This window comes from Saccopteryx leptura, chromosome 2, assembly GCF_036850995.1.
Source record: "Saccopteryx leptura isolate mSacLep1 chromosome 2, mSacLep1_pri_phased_curated, whole genome shotgun sequence".
Lineage (NCBI taxonomy): Eukaryota > Metazoa > Chordata > Mammalia > Chiroptera > Emballonuridae > Saccopteryx > Saccopteryx leptura.
The window spans coordinates 348,104,673-348,127,737 of record NC_089504.1 but is presented as its reverse complement, the minus strand read 5'-3'; the positions used below and the strand labels follow the sequence as shown (position 1 = coordinate 348,127,737).

The 23,065-nt window shown below is 44.1% G+C and overlaps 1 protein-coding gene across 2 annotated transcripts; it reads left to right on the top strand.

Annotated features, from left to right (window-relative positions):
- The first annotated feature begins 6,379 nt into the window (after positions 1 to 6,379).
- On the top strand, positions 6,380 to 18,850 carry MRPL45 (mitochondrial ribosomal protein L45). Of its 2 annotated transcripts, XM_066366394.1 has the most exons (8): positions 6,380 to 6,484; positions 7,391 to 7,568; positions 7,977 to 8,094; positions 11,317 to 11,415; positions 15,378 to 15,426; positions 17,444 to 17,593; positions 18,014 to 18,187; positions 18,385 to 18,850. In XM_066366394.1, exons 1-8 carry the CDS (start codon positions 6,419 to 6,421, stop codon positions 18,469 to 18,471), a joined length of 921 nt encoding a protein of 306 aa, XP_066222491.1. In that variant the 5' UTR covers positions 6,380 to 6,418; the 3' UTR covers positions 18,472 to 18,850. The 2 variants fall into 2 exon arrangements, with proteins under 2 accessions (XP_066222491.1, XP_066222492.1); XM_066366395.1 differs by lacking the exon at positions 17,444 to 17,593 and having other exon boundaries at positions 6,403 to 6,484.
- Positions 18,851 to 23,065: the final 4,215 nt, after the last annotated feature.

The window sequence follows — 23,065 nt, the reverse complement described above, 5'->3', positions numbered from 1 at the left end:
TATGACTTCACGTAGTGCTCACAACAGTTCGAGGAGGTAAGTTTTATTATCTCCATTTCACAGAGGGGTACACTTGGATTGAAGTGATTTGTTCATAGAGTTTGGAAGCAGTGGGGTCTGTATTGGTTGCCAGAGTCCCCACGGATTCCACTCTACCAAGCTGCCTTTGATTTAAAATCAAATGAAATCAAAGTGGTGTCAAAATAGTAGAGATTTCTTAAGCCTTCCAAGGAGCAGACCACATAAAGAGTAACGAACAGAGATCTCTAAATATCTAAATGTAGATATTTCAAAATCCTGGAATTGTTGGCTTTGCATAGGCATCCCTACAGAGATTCCCAGTGCAGCCTTGGTACCCTCTAGTGGAAGTTTTTTGCATTTATACAGCTTCCCTTCAACCCCAAAGAGCTGGAGGGCATCCCAAAATAATGGTTAACTGAAAGGTACATGTTTATGTGTCAGGGTCCATGGCTGGTAGACAAAAGAATACAGAAGGTGTGCTGAGCACTTGAGAGTCCTAATCAGTGTGTTATAAATGAGCTCAGGCCTTTGTGCATTATTAATAACAGCTAATACACATCACCTGAGACTGTAGTATTTTAGGGCCCTTAAAGAGTGACTTTCTTTTTTTTTGTATTTTTCTGAAGTTGGAAACAGGGAGGCAGTCAGAGAGACTCCCGCATGCGCCCAGCCGGGATCCACCCAGCATGCCCACCAGGGGGCGATGCTCTGCCCATCCAGGGAGTCACTCTGTTGCGACCAGAGCCATTCTAGCGCCTGAGGCAGAGGCCATAGAGCCATCCTCAGCGCCCGGGCCAACTTTGCTCCAATGGAGCCTCGGCTGTGGGAGGGGAAGAGAGAGACAGAGAGGAAGGAGAGGGGGAGGGGTGGAGAAGCAGATGGGCGCTTCTCCTGTGTGCCCTGGCCGGGAATCAAACCCAGGACTCCTGCACGCCAGGGCGACGCTCTACTACTGAGCAAACCGGCCAGAGGAGAGTGACTTTTTTTTAATGGGAAGAATTGGTGATCAGAAATGTGAAGTGACTTGCCTTAAGGCAGGGTAAGACTGGAATCCAAGTCTCCTGCCTCTAACCCAAAGCCCTTACTACTGTATCACACTTTCCTACTTGTTGGTAGATTGATTTTAGACATAAATTGGTGTGCATATAAGATTGTAGGTAAAATCAGGAAATTGTTTTTGCCTTCATTTGCCCAGAATCTATACATTTCTCAACCTTTCATTCAACGCGTTTACAGAATGTCTATTATTGCCAAACATTACTCTAAGAATTGCTTTTATAGAGTACCCCAGCATTTAAGAATAGCATTCCAGTCTCCTGAACTCTGTGTCTACTGCCCTCCTGGTGCTCCTGGAGCCTCTTCCCCATTTCCCAGTGCTAAGGTGTCAGATTTCTTTCTGTCTCCCTTCTTATGCATAGATAATCCCTGGGAACGGAAGTGGGTTAGAAACAGATTACTGTACTCTGATCCAGGGGCTTTGCTCCCTCCTCTCTAAACTTGGCGCTTTGGGGTGGGGGGTAGTCACAAATAGCCTGAAATTCCCTTTTAGGATTATTGCTTGATTTAGCCAGCTGGAGCGAAAGTGGAGCAGGAAGAGGTGAGGGATTAATTCTAGACCTAGCTTGAACAGCGGGCAGCATGAGCTTCTTTTCTGGCTGAGCCAGAATAAGCAATATCTCTTCCTAAACATACCTTTAGAGATAAGGAGTCTGAAGCAGTCAGAAAATGGTAAAGAAAAAGGCCTTTGTCCTGAGCAGCAGGGATGAGTGGAAGGATGGATGAGAAAGCAGAGCAGCTAAAAGAAGAAAGTCATGCAGCACAGAAATAAGAAATCACATTTGGACTTGGAAACAAACCTGCCTTAAGTAGTCTTAGTTTTTAAAAAAGTTTATTTATTAATTACTGATTTTAGCCTGACCAGGCGATGGCGCAGTGGATAGAGCGCTGGACTGGGATGTGGAGGACCCAGGTTCGAGACCCCGAGGTCGCCAGCTTGAGTGTAAACTCATCTGGTTTGAGCAAGGCTCACCAGCTTCAGCCCAAGGTCGCTGGCTTGAGCAAGGAGTCACTCAGTCTGCTGTAGCCCCCCCCTCCCGTCAAGGCACATATGAGAAATCGATCAATGAACAACTAAGGAACCGCAACGAAGAATTGATGTTTCTCATCTCTTTCCCTTCCTGTCTGTCTGTCCCTATCTGTCCTTCTCTCTCTCTGTCTCTCCCACACACACAAAATTAAAAAAAAAAAAAATTACTGATTTTAGAGAGAGAGGAAGGGAGAGAGAGAGAAATATCGATTTGTTCCATTTATTTATTCATTCCTTGGTTGTTTCTTGTATGTGCCCACACCAGTGAATGAACTGGCAACCTCAGTCTATCACTCTAACCAACCGAAATACCCAGCCAGGGCTAAGTGGTCTTGGTTTCAACAAAGGGAGAAGTGCTCCCTAGGGGAAGGCAGCTAACATACAGGGCTTCGTGAGAATTTCCAATTCATATCTGGGTTAGGAAATCTCTTGCTTTAAGGACACTGCACTGTGGGGACGCTGGGAGCAGGAACGTTACCTGTGTCCAGCACAAAGAACAGTTACACTTAACCAGGACTCTGCTATCCTCTGTATTTCCCTTCCAGGGTCCTGAGGCTTGGAAGCAATAGCCATAACTAACCAGAGTGGGAACAAGTATTAACTCACTTAATGAACTAATAACAATTTTCTGAGTTAGGTACTTATTTACCCCCTTTCTATAGGTGAAGAAAAGAGGTGGCACTAAGGTGTAAATTGGGCTCTATAGCAATCTTAACCATTATATGAAAGTCATAGATAATCAACTCTTGGAATGACAAAGAAGCCCTGCAAACATTGTTAGCTAAAATCACTCAGGAACATTTCCTAGAGAGTCAGACTTCTTGGTTTCCTCTATGTCACCTTATCTTGGAGAATTCACTTCTGCTCTTCATGCTTTAAAGGGAAGGAAGTACAACATAAATACACGGCAAGCCTATTACTTTCATTTTAATCAATAAACACATTGTAATCAGATTCTTTTAACTCTCCAGAAGGATTTTCCTTCTTCAAATTAACTGTGATTAAAAAAAAAAAATCAGCTGTGTTTCTCCTAGAATGAAGGTTACCAGGCAAAACTTCAGGAATTTCAATCTTAGATGTCACCTGCCACTGGGAAGGAAAAAAACTGCAAATACATGCCCTCGCTGCTCGTAGGATATTCAAGTCCCTTTGGCTTCATTTAGAAATTTCAGTAGGACAGAAGGGGATCCTAGGAATCTTGTATTTGGCAAAAAAAAATAAATCAGCTTTGCTCTCTGCTTTATTATATTTCATCTAGAATTCTATTCATTTATTGAATAAATAAATTCTTGAGTGTCTGCTATGTTCAACACTATCTTTTGTGTGGCTGATCCCCTAACCACTTTATTCCTACCTCTAATTGCAGAATGAGTTCCCTTATACTGCTTTTTCTTTTTTTCTGAGAGAGAGAGAGAGAGACGGGAAGGGAGAGAGAAGCACCAACCTGTAGTTGAATCACTTTAGTTGTTCATTAATTGCTTCTCATACATGGTTTGATTTGGGGGGCTCCAGCAGAGTCAGTGACCCCCCTTGTTCAAGCCAGAGACCTTTGGGTTCAAGCCAGTGACCATGGGATCATGTCCATGATCCCGCACTCATGCTGGCAACCCCAGGCTAAAGCTGGGGACCCCACGCTCAAGCTGGATCTATACGCTCTATCCACTGCGCCACCACTACCCAGGTTCCCTTCTTGTTCTTCTCTTGCTTTTTCTGAAATGTGAATTAATAGGGCTGTACGATTAAGAAATATCCTGTGGCCTGACCAGGCGGTGGCGCAGCGGATAGAGCGTCAGACTGGGATATGCAGGACGCAGGTTCAAGACCCCGAGGTCGCCGGCTTGAGCGCAGGCTCATCTGGTTTGAGCAAAAAAAAAAAAGCTCACCAGCTCGGGCCCAAGGTCGCTGGCTCAAGCAAGGGGTTACTCAGTCTGCTGAAGGCCTGCAGTCAAGGCACATATGAGAAAGCTATCAATGAACAACTAAGGAGTCCCAACGAAAAAAACTGATGATTGATGCTTCTCATCTCTCTCCGTTCCTGTCTGTCTGTCCCTATCTATCCCTCTCTCTGACTCTCTCTCTGTCCCTGTAAAAAAAAAAAAAAAAAAAAAAAAAAAAAGAAATATCCTGTGGTGTTACTTCCCCAGCAGATAGCTCCCAATTTTCCATGGAGTTAATGAGGCAGGAAGATAATATGATTTTCTTTTTTTTTTTTTTTTTTTTTTACAGAGACAGAGAGAGAGAGTCAGAGAGAGGGATAGATAGGGACAAACAGGAATGGAGAGAGATGAGAAGCATCAATCATTAGTTTTTTGTTGCGACACCTTAGTTGTTCCTTGATTGCTTTCTCATATGTGCCTTGACCATGGGGCTACAGCAGACCAAGTAACCCCTTGCTGGAGCCAGCGACCTTGGGTCCAAGCTTGTGAGCTTTTACTCAAACCAAATGAGCCAGCGCTCAAGCTGGCAACCTCGGGGTCTGGAACCTGGGTCCTCCACATCCCAGTCCGACGCTCTATCCACTGCGCCACCGCCTGGTCAGGCAGGAAGATAATATGATTTTCCAAAAGAGCAGCTAATTAAAAAAAGCCCACTTATAATTCATCTCAGAATGAATTATATGATATTGACTCCCCTTATTATTTTATCCAGGCTGATATGAAACAAATTTACATTTCTGGAGAAACTGATCAGAAAGTAGGCTGAGGATGATCTGGGATGTATTGGCTGCCATGTGAGGTCAACATAAAACTTAACAGTGGAACAAGTAATACCAGATAGACTATATCAATGTTCTGTATTAATAATGAGTTAATGGAGTGGGTTTCTTCATTTTAGTGGGGAAACCAATAAAAAACAAATTCATGTTTGATTTTCAGGGGCATAGAGTAGATAATAGGAGTCTGTTAAAAAATGACTAGATATTGCTCATTTAAATGCTTGATAATACATATTCTTTAGTTAACATATACATATGGCATCTAATTTCATGTCGCTACTAATGTGTAATGATATAATCTTAAGCTGTAGCGAGGACTGGTAGGGGAATTATTACCCTTAAAGAATTTGCAATATAGTTGAGAAGTCAAGATTTAAGACAATCCATTTGATCCCCAAATCCAGAAGTAGTCTCTCTCTTTCCTTTGATAGTCCCTAGCACTTTTCCTGGAACTTTGTAGCAATTCTATTCTAGCCTGTAAGCTCTTGTATGTGCATAACATAGCTCATATAACTCATTGCAAAATACTGTAGCAAATGCTCAATAAATACTAATCGTCAGAATAAGGTAAGAACCTATGGATAACTATGGAAAGTGTTGTGTCTGCCACTCAGCAAAGACTACAACACTGGATTTCCCAGGATGATGCTAACATTACCCATCTTTTAACAACTGAATATGAAGCAGAACAGCATGGTAGTTAGTGCATGGGTTCTGGAGTTAAGACTGCTTGTATTGGAATACAAGTTCTGCCAGTTATTAGCCATCTGACCTTAAGTAAAATTTGCAATTCCTCTGCGATCCAACCTCATATGTAAAAGGAGAATAATACTCTTGTTTGTAGCGAGAAGTAATTTAATTAATATATTTAAATGCTTAAGGAATGGCCTGGCACCCAGTAAACGTTTCTAAGCGTAAACTATTATTTGTTAATATTACTTTTTAATATCCCGTGCCTCTTTCCCAAAATGACAAATACATGTTTTTGTCGGTTCACGTGTCTTTTGCTTCAGTGAATGCAGTCATTACGTTTGTTCAATAACCACAGTAGTCATTAATTCCCTTTACTTGACATTAAGAAAAAATTTTCTTCACACAGTACAGATTGCTAAAACTAGGGCTCACGTTTTAAGTTACACAGCGTATCGAGGTCAGATACAGACCAAGAAACTATTCGTTATTGCTCTCGCTTTGCAATCAAAGTAGGCATCGAAAAAAAAAACCTCTTGTCTCAAAAGAGCCACACCTTTTCATTATTCTCTGAATTGAAACAAGGTGCACCGATGTACCAATGATATAGGAATGTACCTAGCCCCGGCCACCACAAACTATCATGCGCACGCGCAGCTCGCGCACCAGCGTTCTCCGGTTGGCGCGTGACAACCGTGCGTCCCACCCTACCCCCACCGCCATTTTAACGCGCACGCGCAGTCCATACTCCACGGGCACGCGCGCGCTCGCGCCGCTCACTCTTCGGCGGAGGGCGCGCGCCCTGGAAAATTCCACACCCGAGCCGGCTCCACCCTATGCGTCTTCCCTCTTGCCCCACACTTTTCACTCTTAGTCCCCATCCCAGCAGCCTTTGCGTGAATAAAATGGCTGCCTCCATGCGGCGGGGTTTGTCTTGCTTATCCAGGGCATTAGGATTGTGGTCCCGGCAGGTGGGTAGGGGCGGGTTGGGTAGAACTCTAGGGGCTGTAGGAAGAGGACAGAGTAGAGAGAAATACTCCCTTTGCAATTGTCCCTGATGAGCTCGGATGATACGAGTCATATCAAAACTAGGGAAGAGTTTAAGGCACCCAAATACTGAGCTAAGTGGTCGAGTAGCGAAAGTCTGGGTAGGGCCATGAAAGCTAGCAAGTCCTTGGGGATTAAGTTTCTCCGGTTTGGTTTGGTTATGTTTGGCGGAGAGAGCTTAAAGGAGGAACACGGAATGGTTTGGAAATTGGTCTCGCTCCCCCTTGATTCTCTAAATGCCTTAAATGGAACAGTAGCTGGAAAAGAGAGAGTCCGGTATTTTCACTGTACTGTCTCAGCAAACTCTGTAGTCAGAAAGAAGAGACTTGGCCATTAAAGGGCTTATTAATCAGTTGGGAAGTAGGACGACTGAAGTTTTCAGTGACGATACCAATAGAATGAGCAGAATGTAATCTCAATAAAAATAGAGATGCCAAGAAGAAGACTTTTGTTATGCTTTGATAATAGCATTCTGCTAATTTGCACATTGAGTTGATGTTTAAGTGTCCCAATCAGACTGAAATTTCTTTGAAAACAGAAACCTTGCTTTAAGCAATCTGTATCCCTAGGAGTTGACATTGTCCTGTAGCATAGAGAGTACTAAAGGAAAGCTTAGCAGATGTTCAGTGGCATTAGTAAAGGTTGCTTACTAGTTTCTAGTAAACACCTTTAAGTGTTAAGGTAGTAATGCATCTCTCTCCTAACATAATGTGGCTTTATAATTGTTCCTAAGTTATTCTTTGGGTGTGCCTTTTCTACCTTTGCTTAGGATTTGTTCAAGATAGTTTTTTTTCCAGCTTACCTATATCCTAACCTTTCCTGCCTTCCAGCCAGTCCTGGTGAAGCAGTCCATAGCTGTAGTTCCAGTGAGAACTAAAAAACGTTTCACACCGCCCGCTTATGAACCCAAATACAAATCAGAAAAGGAGTTTATAGAACATGCCCGGAAAGCAGGTGTGGTCATTCCACCAGAACATTTGGAGCGTCCCATAAGTCTGGCCTGTACAGGTGAGGCATTGATTTCTGAGACCCAGTCTCCTTCTGTCAGAGATAATCTGGAAAGGGGAATGATGTGGACAATGATTGACAGTATTTAATTAACCACAAAATTAGTCAAGCCTCAATAATGATTTATTTTGTATACACTGTATTTCATGAGGTCATCTTTGGTCTTGTTTCTGCACTATTTCTAAAAGGTAAAGGTGAAATTTCCCCATTTTGTACAAGAAGAAACTGGGGCTCTGAGAGAAGACAGATTATCTTGGTCTGTTTTTTTCTAATGTAACATGATTCTCGCTACATGGAAGTCTAGTTCATTAGTCTACTTTATCCAGGGTCCCTCCCAATTTTATAGTGCCTCAAGATGACTTTTTCTCAGTCTTTGAGTGCTTTCTTAGTTTTCTCCTCTCATTACAGCTGGTATCTTTGACGCCTATGTTCCTCCAGAGGGTGATGCTCGGGTGTCTTCTCTTTCAAAGGAAGGACTAGCACAGAAAACTGAGCGATTGAAGAAGAATGTGGCATCACAATTGTCGTAGGTGTCTGAGACAACTGGGAGTTAATATTAGAATAAAAATTTTTTGCTACTACTTTATTCCAGAGAGACTACCTTGGGTTAATTGTATTGGATATAATTCCCTTAACAACGTGACAGTGTTTTCTTGTATAGTCCACAGTAAATGTATAATGATATGTGCATTCTGATTCTTAACATCTCAGCCTTTTTGTTTGTTTGGTTGTTTGTTTATTGGTTGTTTTTTTAACATCTGTTAGGGAGTTGACTGTCATGTTTGTAGGACTTTTTTTTTTTCAATTGATTTTTAGCCAGAGAGAAGGGAGAGAGAGACAGACAGACAGACAGACATTGATCCATTCCTGCATGTGCTCTGACCAGTGATCGAACCAGTAACCTCTGTTTTAACCAACTGAGCTATCTGGCCAGCGCTTGTAGGACTTTTTGATTACATATTTTAAAATTTAAAGTAATAAAAAAGAGCATATATGAGAAGCATATATTAGAATTTAAATTTCAGAAAGTAAGAAAAGCCAAAGAAAAGGTCAAGGGGACAGACCTCTTCTTGTGAGCTAACTGGGCTTAGTTAAGGAGCAGAAGCAAGAGCCTTCTGAGTACCTCTTTTAGTTGAAAGGACAGAAACATTTAGTATTTGTCACTCCAAGGTTCTTTAGGTCATATGTAGAATTCTTTGCACAAGTTTATTGAGTTGGTGTTAATTTTTCATGTGGCCATAGCTTAGTTCTCTAAATACAGATCTTAGCACATCACCTTTCCAGCTTTAAACTCTTTTGTGGCTCCCTGTTACCTGAAGAATAAAATCCAGGTTTCTTCAGTGGTAGCCAAGGCTTTTTATAATCTGGCTCTTGCCTGCTTCTTCATCATCATTTCCTTATTCCACTTTTTTCATCCTAATTGCCAATTCTTTGACAGTATGGTGCTGTGCCTCTGTGTCTTTGGCACGTCTTTTTCAGAAAATGTCTTTCTCCCCTTCTTTTTTTTTTTTAAATGTATTTTCATTGATTTGAATAGGGAGAGAGAGGGGTAAGGGAGATAGAGAAGCATCAATTTGTTTGACTAAGTTGTTCCATTTGGTTGTGTACTTATTGATTCCTTCTTGTACATACCCTGACTGGGGATTGAACCCGTGACCTCCAGTGCACTGGGTTGATGCTTTATCTACTGAGCAACCCAGGCAGGGCTCTCCCCTCCCCCCTTCTCTACCTGGTAACTCCAGCTCATTCCTCAGGAACCAGGTGAGCACTGTGTCTGCTTTTAAGCCTTCCCTGACTCCTTCTGGAGCTGCCTTTGCTATAATTGTAACTGTACACTTCTACATACTAATTCTAATAACTATTCTGTGATGATATCCTTTCATATATTTCTCTCCTGGACTGTGTGTAAACTCTTTCGTGTTTGGGTCCATGATGATGAACAAAACACATGTGGTTTTATCATGGAGTTATCATCTAGAATAGGAAAACAGTCATTAAATAATAATTACACACAATTAAATAATTAGAGGTATGGTGAAGTATGAGTGTTATGGGAACATATGACAGGAAAGATAACTTGGTCTGAGAATTCAGGGAAGGCTTCCCTGAAGAACTGATATATAAAGGTGGGACCTAAAGACTTGCTTGGAATTTGGTGGGTAAAGGGATGCAGTAAGGAATAGCAGTCTAGAGAGACAAAACAGTACAAGCAAGGCTCTGAGGTGAAAAGAATGTAAAGAGGTTTGTTGATTTCGTGAAATGCTTTTACTCTGTCTATTGAGATGATCATGTAATATTTGTTCTTTATTAATAAGTTATATTACATTTATTTTTAATATACTTCTTTTACATTTTATTTATTTATGAGAGATGGGTATGGGGGGAGAGAAAGGGAGAGATGAGAAGCATCAACACAAGTTGCATCACTTTAGTTGTTCATTGATTGTTTCTCATACGTGCCTTGATTGAGGGGCCCCAGCTGAGTCAGTGACCTGTTGCTCAAGCCAGTGACCTTGAACTCAAGCCAGTGACCTTTGGGCTCAAGCCAGGGATCTTGAGATCATGTCGATGATTTCATTCTCAAGCCAGTAACCCTGTGCTCAAGCTGGCGAGCCTACTCTCAAGCTGGATGAGCCTGTGCTCAAGTCAGCAACCTCGGGGTTTCAGACCTGGGACCTTGGTGTCCCGGGTCGATGCTTTATCCACTGCACCATCACCTGTCAGGCTACTTTTTATTTTTTTGGAGATTTATTTATTTATTTATTTTAGAGAGAGGAGAGAGAGAGAAGAGGAGGAGGAGCAGGAAGCATCCACTCATACACTGTTTATCGCTTCATATTCATTTTGGAATATCCCCTAATTTGGGGAGAAGTATAGTTGCTTCCTGTATGTGCCTTGACTGGACAAGCCCAGAGTTTCCAATCGGCAATCTCAGCATTCCAGGTGAAAGCTTTATCCATTGCGCTACTCCAAGTTAGGCAATAGTTGTTTTTTGAATGTATCAAGTCCTTTAAATTGAACCTTCTAACTTACACTTAAATTAATCATTCTAAAGAAAGACCAAGGTTTTTGCCTGACCTGTGGTGGCACAGTGGATAACGTATTGACCTGGAATGCTGTGGTCACCAGTTGGAAACCCTGGGCTTGCCCAGTCAAGACAAATACGGGAAGCAACTACTGCGAGTTGATGCTTCCTGCTCCTCCCCCACCTTTCTCTCTCTCAAATCAATAAATATAATCTTAAAAAAATAAAGAAAAAAAAACAAATATTGTATAAGTAGGTAGACATTAATGGAGGTTAATGTAACCCATGAGTTATAGAATTGAATTCTTTTTTTTTTTTTTTTTTGTATTTTTCTGAAGTTGGAAACGGGGAGGCAGTCAGACAGACTCCCGCATGCGCCCAACTGGGATCCACCCGGCATGCCCACCAGGGGGCAATACTCCACCCATCTGGGGCGTTGCTCTGTTGCAACCAGCGCCATTCTAGCGCCTGAGGCAGAGGCCATAGAACATCAGCGCCCGGGCAAACTTTGCTCCAATGGAGCCTTGGCTGCGGGAGGGTAAGAGAGACAGAGAGGAAGGAGAGGGGAAGGGGTGGAGAAGCAGATGGGTACTTCTCCTGTGTGCCCTGGCCGGAAATCGAACCTGGGACTCCTGCACGCCAGGCTGACGCTCTACCACTGAGCCAACCGGCCAGGGCCAGAATTGAATTCTTTAAAAACGATTCTCATGCTTAATTTTACAGAATACGGAGGATAAGGGAATTTGATGCTAATTTTAAAATAAAGGACTTCCCTGAAAAAGCTAAGGATATCTTCATTGAAGCTCACCTTTGTCTAAACAAGTAAGTGAACTCCCTATCTTGTACCCATTATGTTCTCAGCAGCTATAATTCTAAGCACAGATGTTTTTCCCCTTCAGGTAAGAGTTTTATGGTAGAAGAACTTCCTACGTGGGAAATAATTGGACCCTAGAGTGGTCCTTGCCCCTTCTCTCTGCTGGTGGGAGTTTGCACTGTGTGATCTGGCTCAGTTCCACCCACAGATGTTGGGAGATTCTGTTGAACGGCTGGTTTTCACCCACCTGATTCCCAGTTCTTCCTGACCCATTTTGTGTGTTTATCTTAATTATGTACATTTCCATATTTTGTATAAGTTTCTTTTGAAAATTTTTAACTTTTTCTTGATTCGACCAAGGAAAAAGTTAAGGCTGGTAGAGAGATGAGAAACCACTGCAGGGCCTGGACTAATTTAAAGTACCAGTCCTTGGACTGCTGCTGACATTCTTGAGCTGTGGTTGCTGTGGCTGTGCTTCAGGCTGGACCCCAAATCTGTACTCTAAAGTCCTCTCTAGCTATTAGAGAAATGCAAATCAAAACAACAGTGAGATAACACCTCACACCTGTTCGATTGGCTGTTATCAACAAGATAAGTAATAGCAAATGTTGGAGAGGCTGTGGAGAAAAAGGAACCTTCACACACTGCTGGTGGGAAAGTAAACTGGTATAGCCATTATGCAAGACAGTCTGGTGGGTAGTACCTCAAAAAATTAAGAATAAAGTTACCATATGACCCAGCAATCCCTTTACTGGGTGTCTACCCAGAAACTCGAAACATTGGTATGCAAAGACATATGCATTCCCATGTTCATCGCAGCATTGTTCACAGTGCCTAAGACATGGAAACAACCAAAGGCTACCTCAGTAGAGGATTGGATAAAGAAGAAGTGGTACATATATGCAATGGAATACTGCTTAGCCATTAAACATGATGATATATGACCTGACCTCTGGTGGTGCAGCGGGTAAAGTGTTGACCTGGAATGCAGAGGTCGCTGGTTTGAAACCCCAGGCTTGCCTGGTCAAGGCATATACAAGAAGCAACTACTACGAGTTGATGCTTCCTGTTCATCCTCTCCTCCTTGCTTGCTCTCTCTCCTCTCTCTAAAATAAATAAATAAAAATCTTTTTTTTTAAATGAGAGGAGGAGAGATTGAGAGACAGACTATTGCATGCGCCCTGACCAGGATCCACCTGGTGACCCCTGTCTAGGGCCAATGCTTGCAACTGAGCTATTTTTAGTGCCTGAGGCAGAGGCTCCATGGGGCCATTCTCAATGCCTGGGGCCAATGTGCTCAAATCAATTGAGCCATGGCTGCAGGAGGAAAAGAAGGGGGGGAGGAAGAGGGGGAGGGAGGAGAAGCAGACAGTCGATTCTCCTGTGTGCCCTGACCAGGAATTGGACCTGGGACTTCCCCATGCCAGGTTGTCGCTCTACCACTGAGCCAAGGTCTTAAAAAAAAAAAAAGATATATTGCCATTTATGACATCTCTATAGCATTTGAACTGTTGATTGCATTGTGTGCTCATCACCCAAAGTCAAATCATTTTCTGTCACCATATATTTGTCCTTCTTTACTCCCCTTCCCCTCCCCCCTTCTTTCCAGTAACCACTTCACTTTTATCTGTGTCCATGAGTCTCAGTTTTATATCCCACCTATGTGTGAAATCATATAGTTCTTAGCTTCTACTGATTTACTTAGTTTACTTAGTATAGTGTTCTCAATGTGTCCATGTTGCTTGAGCCCCAAGGTCACTGGCTTGAGCAAGGGGTCACTGGTTTGGCCTGAGCCCACCAGTCAAGACACGTAAGAGAAGTAGTCAGTGAACAACTAAAGTGACACAACTGCGAGTTGATGCTTCTCATTTCTCTCCCTTCCTATCTCTCTTGCTCTCTCGCTAAAAACTAAAAAGTGTATGTCTGTGTGTATTATATTCTATTTAATATTTCTAGCTGTTTATAGTAGGAGTAGTTTTACAGTAGCTTTTTTTTTTTAAGTCTTTATTTTTATTTATTTATTTATTTATTACAGAGACAGAGAGTGAGTCAGAGCGAGGGATAGACAGGGACAGACAGACAGGAACGGAGAGAGATGAGAAGCATGAATCATTAATTTTTCATTGCGCTTGCAACACCTTAGTTGTTCATTGATTGCTTTCTCATATGTGCCTTGACTGAGGGCCTTCAGCAGACCGAGTAACCCCTTGTTGGACCCAGTGACCTTGGGTTCAAGCTGGTAGACTTTTGCTCAAACCAGATGAGCCCATGCTCAAGCTGGCGACCTCGGGGTCTCGAACCTGGGTCCTCTGCATCCCAGTCCGACGCTCTATCCACTGCGCCACCGCCTGGTCAGGCAGCTTTTTTTTTTCTTAAGTGAGAAGCGGGGAGACAGAAAGACAGACTCCTGCATGCACCCGACCAGGATCCACCCGGCAAGCCAACTATTGGGCAATGCTCTGCCCATCTGGGGTGTAGCTCCATTGCAACTGGAACCATTCTAACGCCTGAGGCAGAGGCCACAGAGCCATCCTCAGCATCCGGGCCAACTTTGCTCCAATGGAGCCTTGGCTGCGGGAGGGAAAGAGAGAGCGAGGGAGAGAAAGGAGAGGGGGAGGGATGGAGAAGCAAATGGGCACTTCTCCTGTGTGCCCTGGCCAGGAATTGAACCCGGGACTTCCACACACCAAGCTGATGCTCTACCACTCAGCTGGCTAGGGCCTACAGTAGCTCTTATGTTGCCAGAAGCAGATGTCTCCTTTTTATTTTTCAGTGTAAGTTCTATTGCAAAATAGTGAATTCATAGAACAGGGAATTAATTTCTACTGAGGATTTCTTGGCCAGGATAGTGAGGAGAAAGAGTTCATTTAGAGGTACCAGGCTTGGTGGTTGTGGTAGCTATCACCAAGTCAGTCTAATAATCTATTCTAGAGCTGCAGTGGGAGAAATGAACTGGAATCTTTTCTATTAGCAACAGAGGTGGAAGGGAAGCAGGTGGAACTAATCTCTTACTCATTCTGGGATTAGAGACAAGAATTTTCGAAGGGACAAAGACTTAACTGCCTAGGAAGTAATAAACTGTGGGGAAAAGTCATGAATGTGTATATAAAAGAAACTAATTTGGTCTGGCCTGGGTGGCGCAGTGAATAGGGCATTCACCTGGAACACTGAGGTCACCGGTTTGAAACCCTGGACTTGGCACACATGACTGTTAATCAGTGAACAACTGAAGTTGATGTTATGAGTTGATACTTCTCATCCCCCCTTCTCTCTGTAAAATCAATAAAATAAAATCTTTAAAAAGAAAAACATTAAAAAAAAAAGAAACTAGTCTGTGCCCTTTGGTTTATTTGAAACTCCTCAGTTAGAAATCCTCCTAAAATCTTGTATGTACAGGGGCTGGGTTTGCTGTCTGTCTTCTTACTCTTACCACATAGAATCAGCATGACTAGGTCACTGTGGCAGTACCAGAGATGGGCATGGGGAAGGGGAGGATGGACCAGGAAAGCGAGATGGTTGGTTATCTTTGGCTATGTTCAGAGATGACAGTGTAAGATACAAGGCCATGCCAGGTGGTTCTAGTGATGTCTCTGAGGTAAGGAGAGAAGATAAGCTTTTGATTATTTACGTTGGATTTTGTTCCCTGTTGCAGCTTGGAACAAAACACCCGTCCCTATGTCCCAGTAAGGGTCTCTTGCCCACCTTGAGAATGCGTAGCAATTTCAGAGAAATGTTTTTCTGCTCCTGAGATTCAGACCTAACCTGACTCTGTTACCCAGCTCAGGATTTTCTGATAAATCATGTTATTGTTCATCTTTGTGTCCCTAGGACTTAGCATGTTACCTGGCTTATAGTAGGAAGGAAAAAAATGTTTATAGAAATAAATTGAATTGTTTGCTATTTTCAACTTTCGTACAGGGTACTTACTATACAAGCAGAAGTCAATGATATATATCTCTTTCTTTTTTAGCTCAGACCATGACCGACTTCATACCTTGGCAACTGAAAACTGTTTTTCGGTAGGTTCTCATCCTTAGGAAGGCTGAATACTCATATTATAGACATCACCTTTGGTTTTCTTAGAAGGGTCAGTTTTGAAGATGCAGGAAGTTTAAAGCAAAAGCTGAAGTTCCATTCTTTTTGCCTAAATGGTAGAGACTTGATGTGGACTCTGGTAAGGGCCATGGAAATGAGGACAGAGGAAGCCCCTCAGCAAGCAGTACTGAAACCTCAGGTATAGAGCCTGAGCTCAGGGCATAGGTCACATTAGGCCAGTCTCCACTTGCCTAAACTATAATAAAGGATTTAACAAGCGTTCACAGGGCTTACATTATGTGGTAACAGGGGCGTTAGGTACTTTTGGAGACCGCCAAGGAGGGGGACTTTGTGATTCAAAAATAAGAATCAGTTTCTGCCTAACTGATGGTGGCACAGTGGATAGAGTGTTGACCAGGGATGCTAAGGTCCCAGGTTTGAAACTCCAAGGTCTCCAAGCTTGAGCTCATTGAGTTCATTGGTTTGAGCACGAGATCATTAACATGATCCCAAGGTCAGTGGCCAGAGTCCAAAGTCACTGGCTCAGCTTGAGCCCCCCAGGTCAAGGCACATATGAGAAGCAATCAGTGAATAACTGAAGTGAAGCAACTATGAGTTGATGCTTCTCATCCCTCCCTCCTATCTCTCTCAAATAAATTTCTAAAACATAAAAATCAGTTTCTATCAGTTTGGCCTTATCTCCCTAGGGACAGGGATAGCTAACCTAGTCTTAGCAGTTAGCCTTTATTTATTTATTTATGAATGAGAGGGGTGGGGTGGAGAGAGAGACAGGAAGAGAGAGATGAGAAGCATCAACTTGTAATTGCACTTTAGTTGTTTATTGATCGCTTCTCATACATGCTTTGCCTGGGGCACCCAGGGCAAGCCAGTGAGCCCTTGCGCAAGCCAGTGACCTTGGGCTTCACATCAATGACCTTTGGGCTCAAGCTAGTGAGCCTGTGCTGAAGCAGGTGAGCCTGCGCTCAAGCTGGCGACTCAGGGTTTCGAATCTGGGACCTTAGCCTCCCAGGTTGACACTCTATCCTCTACACCACCACCAGTCAGGCTAGCCTTAATATCCCTGTAAAATCTCACCCTCTTCTTCTGAAATGGGTGGGAGAACAGCATGTATGTAGCCAGCAGAAATACTTGCAATAATTAGCAGAGTATAAAAGTGTATGGGAGGTTGGGGTGGTGAACACATAATATAATATACAGATGATATATTATAGAATTATACACCTGAAAGCTATAATTTTATTAACCAATGTAACCCCAATAACATCATTAAAAAAGTAAAAAAGAAAGTGTATGGGAGGGATAAGGGTGTATTAGGTAAAATGGCAGTTTGGAGTGTGGTTTTCATTGATTTGGAGAAGGGTCCTCAAGGAGATAGGTTGATCTGGAGCTGTGATTTAAATGAAAAGAGTTATAGTGAGGTGGGTTTGAGCAATGGCTTAATCAGATCTTAGGATGGTGAAAAAGATGGTACAAGAAAGCATTTGGTGGCCCTGGCCGGTTGGCTTAGTGGTAAAATGTCAGCTTGGCATGTGGATGTCCCGGGTTCGATTCCTGGTCAGGGCACACAGGAGAAGCGACCATCTGCTTCTCCACCCCTACTGTCCCCCTTCTCTCTCCCTCTCTCTTCCCCTCCTGCAGCCATGGCTCGATTGGTTCTAGCACATTGGTCCCAGGCGCTGAAGATGGCTCTGTGGAGCCTTCACCTCAGGCGCTAAAAATAGCTCAGTTGCAAGCATGGCCCCAGATGGGCAGAGCATCAGCCCCAGATGGGGCTTGCCAGGTGGATCCTGGTCAGGGTACATGTGGGAGTCTGTCTATTTCCCCTCCTCTCACTTGGAAAAGGAAAAAAAGGAAGTATTTGGTGGAAAATGTTGCATATTGGCTGTAGTATTGCCAGGAGTGAGAACAGGTGTGGAAGGAAGCACCAGTTTCCCAAAGGGAGGGAAGAACTTAGTAGAATTTGTTCTCTTCTGCCCTTAGGAAATGGTCTGGGACATCCAATATAAGACTGTCCGCTGGAGCTTTGTGGAATCTTTAGAGCCACCCCGAGTGGTTCAGGTTCGCTGCTCAAGTATGGTGAACCAGGGCAACATATATGGCCAGATCACCGTCCGCATGCATACCCGGCAGGTAGAGGCACCAGTCTGCTTTTCTCCCAGCTTTTCTTCATTCTCAGGTTGGGCACCTGCTTCTGGAATTCTGGCTACAGCTGCCGAGGGCTGGGGGTTCTAAGGAAAGGTTCCCTTTGGTCTTCCTTCTGTGTCCCTATGCCTTTCCCACTGCTGGTAGTTAGCTATGCTGAGACAGGTGCAAGGATACTTCTCTGCTACCCTTCCTGGTTTAGACTTCCTTTCTGCTCCCCTTCTCAGTCAAAAACTGCTCTAATAATAAAAAGTGTCAGTGGTTGATCAGTTAGTCTAGATTCAGAATTCTGAGATAATTTTTTTCTACCCATTGAAACATTCTGTTATGGTTGTGTGCAAAAACAAACCAACCCAGAAACAAACAACTCTGAAAGCTAACAGGCCAGACTTGCTTTCATCCTTGCAGACCTTGGCAGTCTATGACCGGTTTGGCAGATTGATGTACGGACAAGAAGATGTGCCCAAGGATGTCCTGGAGTATGTTGTCTTTGAAAAGCAACTGACAAACCCCTATGGGAGCTGGAGAATGCACGGCAAGATCGTCCCTCCATGGGCACCTCCTAAGCAGCCCATTCTTAAGGTAGGGCAGGCAGCTTTTGTGGTTTAAGAGGACTGAGGCATCCTAAGCCAGTCCTGTTGGGCGCCACCTAGTGGAGAGGGGGGTGATGCAGCACCAGTGAAGGGGAATCCTGTCAGTGAGTACGAAGGGGAGGGTGAATCTCTCCTGGGTGAGCCATGGCCTTGGATGGTGGATAACTCAGCTTCCTGCTCTTTCAGACGGTGATGATCCCTGGCCCCCAGCTGAAACCCTGGGAAGACTATGAAGAACCACAAGGAGAGGCCCATAAGCCTCTGCAAGCCTGATGGCAGAAACGACAGCGGGGTTGAAGCACGGGTGATGAGGTGGCTGGGAGCTGTGAAGTCATCCATCTTCATCATGCTGGAGAAAGAACTACCCTTGTGCTTCGCTGTCCTGCTTGAGTCTCTTCAGCAGTCTCATTCTCAAGAACCACAGCGGAGGGCTGGGCCCAGGTTGGGGGCTTCTGTGTACAGCTCTGGACCCACTTCTTTTTTAAATTTCATGCCTACCTTCTGGATCTTTATGAAAGACACCATGTTTCAGAGAACACTTGACACCAGGTTTTCCCGCAGCAGAGACTATCAGGAGCAAACAAGCAGAATTTTCTTTCTTATCACAGGGCAGGGACCAGAGTTTGAAATAAAATACTCTTGTGGTGTTGAATCAGTTGTGGTGGGTTCTATCCATATTCCCTGGTTCAGACCAGAAGTAGATAAGCCTTCAAATGGCAAAAATGGAAAACAGGCTTAATTGTGAGTGATGTAACTTTGGGAAATCCAGACTTGGGAAAAATAGTGTTTTTAAGGGATGATATCATTTAAGAGGACCTTTTCTCATATACTCACTCACTGAATCAATATTTGTATTTCACAGAATGTAAATCCAAAGAAATCATTTAGGCCCTGGCCAGTGGCTCAGTAGATAGAGCAGGGGTAGTCAACCTTTTTATACCTACCGCTCACTTTTATATCTGTTAGTAGTGAAATTTTCTAACCGTCCACCGGTTCCACAGTAAGGTGATTTATAAAGTAGGGAAGTAACTTTACTTTATAAAATTTATAAAGCAGCCCTGGCCGGTTGGCTCAGCGGTAGAGCGTCGGCCTAGCGTGCGGAGGACCCGGGTTCGATTCCCGGCCAGGGCACATAGGAGAAGCGCCCATTTGCTTCTCCACCCCTCCGCCGCGCCTTCCTCTCTGTCTCTCTCTTCCCCTCCCGCAGCCAGGCTCCATTGGAGCAAAGATGGCCCGGGCGCTGGGGATGGCTCTGTGGCCTCTGCCCCAGGCGCTAGAGTGGCTCTGGTCGCAATATGGCGACGCCCAGGATGGTCGCAACATGGCGACGCCCAGGATGGGCAGAGCATCGCCCCCTGGTGGGCAGAGCGTCGCCCCATGGTGGGCATGCCGGGTGGATCCCGGTCGGGCGCATGCGGGAGTCTGTCTGACTGTCTCTCCCTGTTTCCAGCTTCAGAAAAGAAAATGAAAAAAAAAAAAAAAGAAAAAAAAAAAAAATTTATAAAGCAGAGTTACAGCAAGTTAAAGCATATAATAATAATTACTTACCAAGTACTTTATGTCGGATTTTTGCTAAGTTTGGCAGAATAAATCTTTATAAAACAACTTACTATAGTTAAAACTATCATTTTATTTATACTTTGGTTGCTCCGCTACCGCCCACCATGAAAGCTGGAACGCCCACTAGTGGGCGGTAGGGACCAGGTTGACTACCACTGAGATAGAGCATTGGTCCCATATATGGATGTCCTGGGTTCGATTCCTGGTCAGGGCACACAGGAGAAGTGAACATCTCTCCCCTCTCCCCTTTCTCTTTCCCTTCCCCTCCCATAGCCAGTGGCTCAATTGTTTTGAGCTGGTCCCAAGTGCTGAGGATAGCTCAGTTGATTCATATGCGTCAGCCTCAGATGCTAAAAATAGCTTAGCACTTGAGCACTGGGCCCAGACGGGGTTGCTGGGTAGGGTGAATGTGGGAGTCTGTCTCACTGTCTCCCCTCTTCTTACCTTAAAAAAAAAAGAAGAAAAATCACATCCTTCAGCCTTTGGATTGTGTTCTTAATTATCAGCTGCATCCTGGTCTGATCCCAGGAATCAAGGGGGAAGGCAGGGGCCATGGAGCTCATATACAGTGTGTCCGTAAGGTCATGGTGCACTTTTGACCTGTCACAGGAAAGCAACAAAAGACGATAGAAATGTGAAATTTGCACCAAATAAAAGGAAAACCCTCCCAGTTTCTGTAGGATGATGTGGCAGCATGTGCGCATGCGCAGATGATGACGTAACACCGTGTATACAGTGGAGCAGCCCATGGCCATGCCAGTGGAGATGTGGACGGTACAAAGGAAAGTTCAGTGTGTTCTGTGGCTCGCTAAATTCGAATCTGTGACCGAAGTGCAACGTGAATATCGGCGCGTTTATAACGAAGCGCCACCACATAGGAATAACATTACTCGGTGGGATAAGCAGTTGAAGGAAACTGGCAGTTTGGTGGAGAAACCCCGTTCTGGTAGGCCATCAGTCAGTGATGAGTCTGTAGAGGCTATACGGGATAGCTACCTAAGGAGCCCTAAAAAATTTGTGCGTGAGCCTACATCAAACTGCACTGAAGAGGTATGAAACTGGGAGAGTTTTCCTTTTATTTGGAGCAGATTTCACATTTCTATCGTCTTTTGTTGCTTTCCTATGACCAGTCAAAAGTGCACCATGACTTTACGGACACACTGTATTTGGGTAATCCATTTATAAGGCTTGGTTTTCTGATTTCTAGCACATTTTAGAGATGGCGACCATTCAGCCCAACGCTAGGAAGGCAAAGGTACCAGAATATGGACCTGTGTGGAGTGGAATAGCCCAGGCCCTCCAGCTAAGCCATTGGGAGGGAGAAGTGGGCCTTCACATTCCCATGTGTCCTGGGTCATCAGAGTTAATGACGGGAAATCACTGTACCAGCAGCAAGCTTGGCTTTCTCAGTCCACTATGGCCTTCCCTTAAAAAATAGGACCTTAATTCTCATACTTTATTTTTTTCAAGCCTAGAATTTTCTTTTAAGGAGTCTGTAAATTAGGGTAAAGATGAATCTGTTCTGACCTTGTCCTGAGAATACAGTCCAAAGAAACTGGAATCAAGTTGAGAATAACCTGACTCCTCACTCTCTCCAAAGCTACCATCTCAGCAAACAGACCAGGCCTCACTGGGGAAAATGGTTTTCTTTACAACAGCTGCTGAGTGCTGACTGTGGAAATAAGACGTGTATGCTTAGGGAAGAGGCAGCACTGGTAGGTTAATCCAAAGCAGTCACTCTCATCATGCTACTTAGTTTCAACCCTTGGGGCTTAAAATGTACATCATTTTGCAGTCTGAGTAAGGTTTGGTTATATCCTGTTTGTGTGAGCCCCTGGATTAAGGCAAAATGAGATGGGGAGTGCTTTGAGCAGGATCCACGGCCAACCAGAGTAAAGAGAGGTAATCCAGGTTGGGTAGAGAAGCGGAGAAACAAAGCACACTTACTGGGCAAACGATACATTGCTTTCTCTGAATATGTGAAAACAGTGCTTTAAATAAGTTGTTTCACCCCATGCCCCCAGATCTGTCTCCAGGGTCTCTGGATAATTCTAAATAGTAGCTAAGCAGTGGTTGCCACCAGGGAACCAGAGGATAAGTGCAATTGTCATTTCACCTTGGGATCAAATCCAGCTGAGCAAGTGGCCCAGATGTAAAGGATTGGTTAGAAAGATCAGGCAGAGACCAGATGGCCACAGAGCTGAAGTCCTGGAGGCTGAAGTGTTGTTACCTTGGACTTTAGAACATGCGTTAGTTTTCTTACTGTTCTGGTTTTAAAACATTGAAAAAAGAAAACGATGCCCTAGCCTATAGCTCGGTTGGTTAGAGCCTTGGCCTGAAGCACAGAGGTTGTCAGTTTGTTCCTCGGTCAGCGCACATACAGGAACAGATCAATGTTCCTGTCTCTCTAAAATCAATAAAACTAAAAATCACCATAATGAATAAACTAGAACCAACTGCCAGGAAGATGCATTCTTTATTTTTTTTCTCCATGGTTTATTTCAAAACAGTGGGTATAGGGATAACATTATTGTTCCTAGTTAGACCAGACCCAGTGGGATTGTTCTGAGGTGCATAGTTAGCAAAAATTTGCATTGGCTCAGAAAGGGTGGGGTTAACCAGCCAGAGCCCAGAGCAACGAAACACTTCAATTCTCTGAAAGGCCAACACAAGGGACCTAGGTAAGTGGAAGGGCCTAGATATGGGAACAAGGGCATCTAGTCTGTTAAAAAGTGGGTTACTCCGTACCTTTTCCTCCTGTTTGGAAGTGGAGCACTTGCTGCTTTCTCTGTGACGTGCCATGTCTGCCCAGAGTGCTCACATGCAGGCTCCTTTCTCCCTCATTGGGTATTTGGTCTTGTTTTGCCCGTCCTTCTTGGGAATTGCATCTGTATCTGTCCAGTTAGCAGGTGGGCTTACTACCGCCTTTCATGCCCCTGCCCAGTTCTGCCATGGTTACCCTGCTGGTATCCGCCCCCACTCACCCCTGCCAGTCCTGGGACTTCATTGACCAATGTTTTTTTCCTTCCTCATTTCCCTCTGGTGGTATCATCTAATTCCAGAACTCGGTTATCTAGGATTGCCTAAGTAAGGGTAGCCTGAGCTGACTTGGGAGAATAGAGCTAAGAACAGGAGAGAGCTCCCTAAGAAAGAAGGCTTTGTATTTATAGGGTGCCCTCTCCCCAGCCCTCAGGCCTCTAACCTGCCCTGGAGCACTACTCTTTCTGAGGGTAGTTTGAGTGCTGGCTGTAAACAGGACCTCCTTTCTTTCCCAGGCTTCTCGGAAAGGAGACTAATGTGGGCCTCT